This window comes from Dryas octopetala, chromosome 7, assembly GCF_963921425.1.
Source record: "Dryas octopetala chromosome 7, drDryOcto1.1, whole genome shotgun sequence".
Taxonomy (NCBI): domain Eukaryota; kingdom Viridiplantae; phylum Streptophyta; class Magnoliopsida; order Rosales; family Rosaceae; genus Dryas; species Dryas octopetala.
Window position 1 is genome coordinate 1,585,971 of NC_141372.1, and position 8,441 is coordinate 1,594,411.

Sequence of the window (8,441 nt, forward strand, 5' to 3'; positions counted from 1 at the left end):
TTTCTTTTTCTAAAACAATCGGGCTTTGCCAAGTGTCCGAAGATACCATCTGAAAGCAAACCCTTTTCACGTGAGGACAGACACGCCACTGAGCCACCGAGTCACCGAGTAACTGAGTAGGCTAAGTGACAAATGGAACTCGAAGCTTCTCTCTTTCCATAGTGTGCTTCCCAGGCGTCTCCCATCTACAAATCTATCTTCTTTCTGTCGCCAAGAAATTTCACACTCTCAAATCTCAGGTATTCACCATCTTGTAGATCATTTTTATTGGGCTCTATCAATTCTTTTTTTTTTTTTTTTTTTTTCACTCGGATTGATTTTCCTTCTCTTTCTTGTTTGGTTTCGTTTGTTTCACGCAAGCTTATTTATCCAGATTTTGGTCAAATATTGAGTACGACGTGCTGTTACCATCTTCGATGATACGAAATGAGCAAAAATATATTATTGATTTTGTCTGTTGTTAGCCAAAAAAGGAAAAAAATGTCCATTTGATTATATCCTCTGTTTGGTTCCTGAGAAACACTAGGAAAAGGTAGAAATATCATTCTATTATACTAAATGTTCTGAGTTTTTCCGTGGAAACCAGGACATTTAAATACAAGTTGATCGCTTTTTGCAAATTATCAATCTCTTTCTCAAGCAAAAAGAAGTCAATGGAGCTCTCCGCTGCTCGCTCTGGCTCTGATGTTTCCTTCTTTGAGTTTACTAGATTGGACATCAATAAATTGATTCAGGGAATCAGTGTTGCTGTACCCTTTCACTTTGTCACTTCGTGCTTGTTAGAGAAGAGAGATAGAGAGAGTCGTTAAAAAATTAAATTTTCTAATTGCTCATAGTCAAGGATTTGCTAGTTCAAATAATTTGCATGAAGTTTTCTCTGCTCTAAACAGTGATTGAGAATAATTGCTAAGACTTCTAATTTTCTTAAAAAATGGTTATTCTAATACTTATGAAAATGGCACAATGGATAATGAGTAATGACTAATGACAGATTTTAATGCAGGGAATTTGGTTGTAAACTGTTTTTGGAAAAATCTCAAATGGCTTCATCTGCTCTGATCTGTGATACTGAGCCTTGGAAGGGCTTGAAGGTAATTGAGACGGTACCTCTTTGCAAAGTGTAGTATGAAAGTATTATAAAATCCGTATTAAATGTCAGATAACTTTCATTGTGCAGGCTCATGTTGAGGACATAAAAAAGACCCATTTGCGGGATTTGATGAATGATGTTAAGCGGTGCCAGTCAATGATGGTGTATGGTCGTCTGTTGGAACTTTTTGAAGCTTTAATCTTATTTCATGTCCTCCTTTTTATATGTGAAACATGAAGTATATGACATGAATATTGCGCTACATATAAAATAATATATATAAAGCCACAACTAATTTGATAATGTGCGTCTATTTTAATAGTGAGTTCGATGGGATGCTGTTGGACTACTCACGGCAACGTGCCACACCTGAAACCATGGAGAAGCTCTTCAAATTGGCGGAGGTGGGGCTGGTCCATTCGTAACTTTCCTTCTTGGGGGTAGGGGTTGGTTGAATATATTGTTTCCTAATTAATGTTGTCTGTGCCACAATGCAGGCTGCACACCTCAAAGAAAAGATTAACCGAATGTTTGGTGGAGAGCATGTAAGTTCAGTTTATCTTCCTTAGTCAAGTATTTTATGAATAATTGTAGAGCTAAATATTGGTGTTAACTAATTTGGATTGCAATTAGTGAAAAATCTCTTTGTGAAGTCAACAATACCCATTGAATTTTTGCTTCAAGTTTTTCTGCACTAAAATGTCAAGTTGACAAGTGTCTCCTATATAAAATTGGGGTGCCCAAATTTTCTGACCTTTTAATCTATCTAAAATCACAAGAACTTACATTTTGATAACTTTATAGGATTTATTTCTTTCTAAAAAAAAAGAAAATAAAAAGGATAGCTTTATAGGATTTATGGTAGAGATGAGACCTGCTTATTGCTGAAACCATTATCATATGATTCTTTCGCCTTTTTTTGCTTTTTTTTTTTTTTTGGTGGGTGATGCCTTCAGATAAACAGCACAGAAAATAGGTCAGTGCTTCATGTAGCTCTTCGTGCTCCAAGGGATGCAGTTATACAGAGTGATGGGAAAAATGTGGTCCCGGATGTTTGGGTTGTTCTGGACAAGATCCAAAAGTTCTCTGAGACAGTTCGTGGTGGATCTTGGGTAATCTACCAGAATCTTTTTCTTTTCCATTTTGGGCATATATTGCTTGAATTCTGAAGTAAGTGACAATTCTGGTAGGTTGGAGCCACAGGAAAAGCACTGAAGGATGTTATTGCTGTTGGTATTGGTGGCAGCTTCTTAGGTCCTCTATTTGTGCACACAGCTCTTCAAACAGGTTCAGATGATGCATACCATATATTGATCTGCAGCTCTATTATTTTGTTGCGTTGGTTTTTCTCTGAAAATGATTAAGCTTGCTTTGGAACAAAATTTAGCCATTGTTCATTGGTTTACTGATGATATCTTACAGATGCTGAAGCTATTGAAGCAGCAAGGGGACGGCAGCTGCATTTGTAAGTATTTATGTATCGCTTTTCAATATAATAATTTCCGGTTCTCTATATCAATGAATTAAAAAAAGGGTAAGATGCTAATAGTAAGAATCTATTTCTTGAGGCTTTTAAAGTAAGATATGCTATTTTTGTCCTTTCCCTTTTTGGAAAGTAATCTGTATTCTGTGTGTAAATATTTGGTTGTGGTGGTTAGGGAAGTAGTCAGATGCATTCTGCAAAAGATATTGAACATAGCCCACCCATTCAGGGGCAATGCTAGATGCATTCTGTGCGTAAATATTTGGTTGTAGTTGTGGTGGTTGGGAAAAAGGAGTTAGATGCATTCTGCAAAAGCTTCTGAACATTGCTCATAAGGAGGGGTAGGATTCCATTTCATGGATTCCAATCAGAAAATTTGTAGCAGATGCATTCTGCAAAAGCTTCTGAACATTGCCCATAAGGAGGGGTAGGATTCCATTTCATGGATTCAATCAGAAAATTTGTAGCATACATACATATTGTATCAGAAGATCTATGATTCTGGTCTAAGGATATTCCAATGTGTTTGACTCACTTTTTGAAGTCAATCTAACCATTTCTTTTCTTCTGGCTGCAGTCTTGCAAATGTTGATCCTATTGATGTTGCTAGAAATATTGCTGGGTTAAATCCAGAAACTACCCTTGGTAAACATTAAGTTCTTTTATATCACTAAGTATTGACTTTGAAGTGGTGATCTAAGCTCTATGTGGGGTTTCTTATTGTTCATATTTCTTTTGATATTTGCAGTTGTGGTAGTTTCTAAGACTTTTACAACAGCTGAAACCATGTTGAATGCTCGGACCCTTAGGGAGTGGATTTCATCTTCTCTCGGGTTAGTGCGTTACTAACACATCTTCTTCAAGTCTATGGCCTAACAGTTGTTTCAGATTCAGGATTTGTTTAATTTTTTATGATTAAATTTGGACTTCATCAATAGTCTTTGGGTTAATTTAAATACAACTTGAACGAGCTTGGGAGTGGGTAGGATAATTCATATTTCAAATAACATAGTGTTGTCATTCTTTGAATGATTTACAACTTAACATGCAATTTTCCATAATATTGGTTTCACTTGCAGTATTCAAGATGGTAATGATTGAATGAACGTTTGTTATGTTGTTAGTAGTTAATCATTGGTTGTCAATTAAATGTGAATTGTAAAAATCTGCGTGCCTCTCTTTCTCTCTCATTATTGGATGTAATATTTTTAGGCCTGCTGCAGTTGCAAAACATATGGTAGCAGTCAGCACTAATCTTGCGGTATGGCTATTTTCTTTCTTCTGTTGCATTTAGTTGATTAAGCATCTGTCAATGACCTTTGCCAGGTCTAACTATCCTCCTGTATTATCTTTCTATGTTTCTGTTTCAGCTTGTAGAGAAGTTTGGGATTGACCCTAATAATGCTTTTGCATTTTGGGATTGGGTTGGTGGCCGGTATAGTGGTAAGTTTTTTACGTTCTCGTGCAGATATTTGTAGCTGACTTGATGTCTAATTCAAAATTTTTGGACCAAACAAAAACATTCAAATATTTTAATTGTTGGTTGCAGTTTGCAGTGCTGTTGGAGTGTTGCCTTTATCACTTCAATATGGGTTCTCAGTTGTCGAGAAGTACGTCACTCATGGTTGTTTATATTTGAGTCACTCCTGAAATGTGTCAATGCAGTGATTTTTTTTTCTTTTTTAATTCTATGTACTGATCAACTGGTTGTTCTGATTCCCAAAAGGCATAGTTACAGTTTTCTATCTATGCCTTTTTCTTTTTTGAAAAAAAAAGAGTGCCAGTTTTAATAGTTGGGGAGATGATCTTTGTTTATATTAACTAGGATGCTATATTTTCTACTTAAAGGTTCTTAAAGGGAGCTTCAAGTATTGATCAACACTTCTACTCATCCCCATTTGAGAAAAATATTCCTGTAAGTGCCCATATTCCCGTATTGTTGCCATCATCATTATTATTAGAGTAGTTATCTTGCATTTCCTACTGGAATTGGAAAGGATAATAGAGTAATGGCACAAGTACCTGTAGTACTGGTAGGTTACAAGAAATATCTGTATGCACAATGAATCTCATCAGTGTTTCACTTTCCGGAAAATCTTTTTTTTTCTCTCCTTTTAGTGTGATTCTTCTCTAGGCGAGTGACACCTTGGTCCTTGGCCACCTTTATTATTCAAGTTTGGGGTAGATTGCCATGGTGGCCTTTTAGATGCATTAGTAGTAAAGCTTTATGAGATAACTGTTGATAACATTTCATATCTGCTTCAGGTTCTTTTAGGCCTGTTGAGTGTATTGAATGTTTCATTTCTTGGATACCCTGCAAGAGTGAGTATTATTTTATCATTTCAAGACTTCATTTTAGTAAGAATCAATGAAGCATGTATTTATACTTGTTGCTGTTTATGCCTTAGGCTATCTTACCTTACTCTCAAGCACTGGAGAAGCTTGCGCCACACATTCAACAGGCAAGTTTACGCTACCACTCTGCCTGCATTTTATATTAACTGGCTCTTATGCCTTCCAATTTTTACTTCAATTTAGGTTAGTATGGAAAGTAATGGCAAGGGTGTATCAATTAATGGTGTACAACTTCCCTTTGAGACTGGCGAAATTGACTTTGGTGAACCCGGAACAAATGGTCAGCACAGCTTTTACCAACTAATTCACCAGGTGATCTAAATGCTCTGTTATATGCTTAATTCTAATAAATTTTCAGTGATCTCTTTTATGAAAACTGATTTTAAATTCAAAATTTAAAATAAATCCTCAGTTTTCTGGTCATATGTGAAGGAGCACTAAACACGTTGCTGAGCTTCAGAAAATTATTTTTGTACTTTTATTTTTGTTGTATGTTAACTTTTTTCTTCACAAACTTTCAGGGTCGTGTTATTCCTTGTGATTTTATTGGTGTTGTTAAGAGTCAGCAACCTGTTTCCCTCAAAGGTACCTAGTTCAAAAATCATCAAAACAGATTTTAGCATTCAGAGGCTTGCTCAAAGTTTGTATTCTGATGTTTGGTTTTTGAGTTATGCAGTATGTAATTTCACACGCGTTTTGTGCAGGTGAAGTGGTGAGTAACCATGATGAGCTCATGTCTAACTTTTTTGCGCAGCCAGATGCCCTTGCATATGGGAAGGTATGTTATATGCTTATTCCCTCATGGATGTTTTTGATATTCCTTTGTTACATACAGTAAGTACTCTGGATTCTGGACAATGGAAGACTTAAGTTTTTATTTGACCCAAACACCACCCAGTAGTCTAAAAACTTTATTTGCTAAAAGGAAACCTTGTTTTTGATTCATAGCTTCCGAGGAAATTGAGTTTGCACTACTATTCTAGAAAAAAAAAAAAAAAAGTTAAAACCAAGATTAGCAATTGGCAAATTTCTTTCACTAATAGGAGAGCAACTACACTATGGGACATCTGTCTACCATCCAGATTTGTAACCAAAAGTCAGTTTCTTGTAGACCACGGAGCAGCTACAAAAAGAGAATGTTCCACAGAATCTTATCCCTCATAAGGTGAGTTCCTTTCAGCTTCAGTCATTGGCTTACAACTAGTGCTAATTGTGAGACATCTTCCACAGACTTTCTCTGGAAATCGGCCTTCTCTGAGCCTTTTGCTTCCGTCACTGAATGCTTACAATGTTGGACAGGTTTGCGATTTCTCCATTTTCTACCATTCGTTATGCACTTTCGTCATTCCTAATCGTTTGAATTTTCAATTTTAGTGTCTGGGTTTTTGCTGGATGGTCTTTGTGACTTTCTAATACTGACTTCTTGTCTGTATCCAGTTGCTGGCCATCTATGAACACAGAATTGCAGTGGAAGGTTTCTTATGGGGCATCAATTCTTTTGACCAGTGGGGAGTAGAATTGGGGAAGGTATAAAGGAATCTTATCATGTTGATCTCCTACTACACCAACCTGCTGTCATACGATGAACATATATTCTGTTTCTTATTGCATTGACTTTCATCTGTCCACTTGTCCAATTTAAGATTACTTCATTTGTTTGACCCCCTTCACTTTCTTTATCATATGCATTTCATGTCTGTGAATGCAGTCGTTGGCTACTCAAGTTAGAAAGCAACTCAATGCATCTCGTACAAAAGGACGACCTATTGAGGGCTTTAACTTCAGTACTACAACAGTGTTAAAAAAATACCTGGAGGTATGCAAATAATGTTTTCATTTGGAAAAGTGAAAGTACACATATATACACACATAAATATATACAATGCACATGACAATGGTAATGGCATTTTTGCCCTTGCTTTTGATGGTCTCATTGTTGTCTAGGATCTCCACTTCTCACTTAAATGACATGGTTGTAAGGATCAGCCATAGTATCACAGTTTGAGATAGGTTTCCATTACTCCATAGATGTACCCTGACACTAAAACTACTTTCTTACTTGGCAGGCAAGTTCCGATATCCCTGCTGAGCTCCCCACACTTCTGCCACGGATATAGTTGCCTTCTTCAGGAAACGTCTACTTCAAAGTCAAACGAATAATTTTAACCTCATGTATCAACTACGATGAACACTGCGGAAAATGATTTGGCACTGGTTTTGCCGGACAACCTTCTAATGTAAACCTTATGCATAAGAGCAACATTGTAGTTGACATTGAGACTGTTTCTGGGCAAGAAATGCTGCCCAAACAATTGAGCATACAAACTATATTTATCAATTGATGTTATCATCAAAAAGTGTGATTCACGCACCAGATTAGTCCTTGTGAAATTTGTTTCACAACTCGGCGTCCATTTATTGATTGATGAAATTCTCGCGTAATTCCTGGTAGTTCAAAACTGGGATGGGATGGGATGGGATGGGATGGGATGCTTCCGCTGTTCAATCACTTAGATGCTTATTCAAAATGGTAGACAAGTTCAGAAACACAAGAGGATAAACATATGATGGAACTACTCAGTCACTAAAAATGGTCACCCATTAGATAAAATTGGACCCAAATGATAAAAGCCATGGATGTACAAAATAAAACCAGTTAATCTGCCACTGAAAATATTTGCAATAACTAGTCCTCAAACATAACAATATTTGCATAACATGAACAGACCAGAGCGGTAGGGCTTCTAACAAAATTACACAATTAAAGCTAGAAGATAAAAGGGAGGTCTAGACGCCGGTAGATCCGAACCCTCCGGCACCTCTGGCGGTGGAATCCAAATCCTCAACCTCCATAACATCCGGCGTGATGATCTTCTCGATTATCAGCTGCGCAATCCTATCACCCACCTTGATTTCAAAATCAAGCTCAGAATGGTTGAACAATATAACCCCAACTGGACCTCTGTAATCTGCATCTATCACTCCAGCTCCAACATCGATCGAGTGCTTCCACGCCAAACCTGATCGCGGTGCTACAAACCCAATACAAAGTTAGAAACCCAAAAATTAAAAGTCCTCACCCAAATTTAATAGAAAAATTGGGAACATGGAATTTACCAATTCGTGCATAGGTTCCTTCAGGGACCGCAATGCTCAAATCGGTTGGGACCAAGGCTTTTCCTCTAGCTGGTACCTTTGTCTCCGTTGCGCTACACAAAATTAAATAAACCCCCATGTAAGATTACAATCATTTTTCATTGAAAATCAACTATGCGATAAAAGGGACTTCTGGGTTTACCTTGAGAGGTCGTAACCTGCAGAGAGATGGGAGCCCCTCGAGGGCAAAACGGCTTTTTCAGAGAGCTTTTTCACCCTGAAGAAAGAGGTGGCATTTTCGGAGAGTTGTACGGCACCGTTTTGGTGAAGCTTGGGGATCTTAAGAGCTGGTTCTTGAACTTCGGGGCTTGCCTTCTCTGAGTCTTGCTGGGCCATTTGAGAACTTGACCGAGAGGA

General features: G+C 37.3%; 2 protein-coding genes across 3 annotated transcripts; one reads left to right on the plus strand and one right to left on the minus strand.

The window, feature by feature from the left end:
* The first annotated feature begins 57 nt into the window (after positions 1–57).
* LOC147278245 (Sugar isomerase (SIS) family protein) lies at positions 58–7,302 on the plus strand. Of its 2 annotated transcripts, none has more exons than XM_086251434.1 (24): positions 58–239; positions 992–1,091; positions 1,178–1,254; positions 1,413–1,494; positions 1,588–1,635; positions 2,047–2,202; positions 2,281–2,377; positions 2,513–2,555; positions 3,151–3,218; positions 3,322–3,406; positions 3,786–3,834; positions 3,944–4,016; positions 4,123–4,183; positions 4,422–4,488; positions 4,839–4,895; positions 4,982–5,035; positions 5,112–5,240; positions 5,450–5,513; positions 5,633–5,706; positions 6,040–6,093; positions 6,159–6,227; positions 6,366–6,455; positions 6,637–6,744; positions 6,995–7,302. In XM_086251434.1, exons 2-24 carry the CDS (start codon positions 1,041–1,043, stop codon positions 7,043–7,045), a joined length of 1,707 nt encoding a protein of 568 aa, XP_086107560.1. In that variant the 5' UTR covers positions 58–239; positions 992–1,040; the 3' UTR covers positions 7,046–7,302. The 2 variants fall into 2 exon arrangements, with proteins under 2 accessions (XP_086107560.1, XP_086107559.1); XM_086251433.1 differs by having other exon boundaries at positions 59–239; positions 1,004–1,091.
* A 264-nt stretch (positions 7,303–7,566) lies between these two features.
* On the minus strand, positions 7,567–8,441 carry DUT1 (DUTP-PYROPHOSPHATASE-LIKE 1). The gene is made up of 3 exons (XM_086252297.1): positions 8,227–8,441; positions 8,046–8,137; positions 7,567–7,960 (listed from the first exon to the last, which is right to left on the minus strand). Exons 1-3 carry the CDS (start codon positions 8,418–8,420, stop codon positions 7,716–7,718), a joined length of 531 nt encoding a protein of 176 aa, XP_086108423.1. The 5' UTR covers positions 8,421–8,441; the 3' UTR covers positions 7,567–7,715.

Bases quoted from the DNA above. Each gene is read 5' to 3' on its own strand.
- LOC147278245 (XM_086251434.1), top strand. From the start codon at position 1,041: ATGGCTTCATCTGCTCTGATCTGTGATACTGAGCCTTGGAAGGGCTTG. The intron at 3,219-3,321 runs GTAAACATTAAG...TGATATTTGCAG, and splicing joins AAATCCAGAAACTACCCTTG to TTGTGGTAGTTTCTAAGACT. The intron at 3,407-3,785 runs GTTAGTGCGTTA...TAATATTTTTAG, and splicing joins TGGATTTCATCTTCTCTCGG to GCCTGCTGCAGTTGCAAAAC.
- DUT1 (XM_086252297.1), bottom strand. From the start codon at position 8,420: ATGGCCCAGCAAGACTCAGAGAAGGCAAGCCCCGAAGTTCAAGAACCA. The intron at 8,138-8,226 runs GTAAACCCAGAA...AATTTTGTGTAG, and splicing joins GCAGGTTACGACCTCTCAAG to CGCAACGGAGACAAAGGTAC. The intron at 7,961-8,045 runs GTAAATTCCATG...TTGGGTTTGTAG, and splicing joins AGGAACCTATGCACGAATTG to CACCGCGATCAGGTTTGGCG.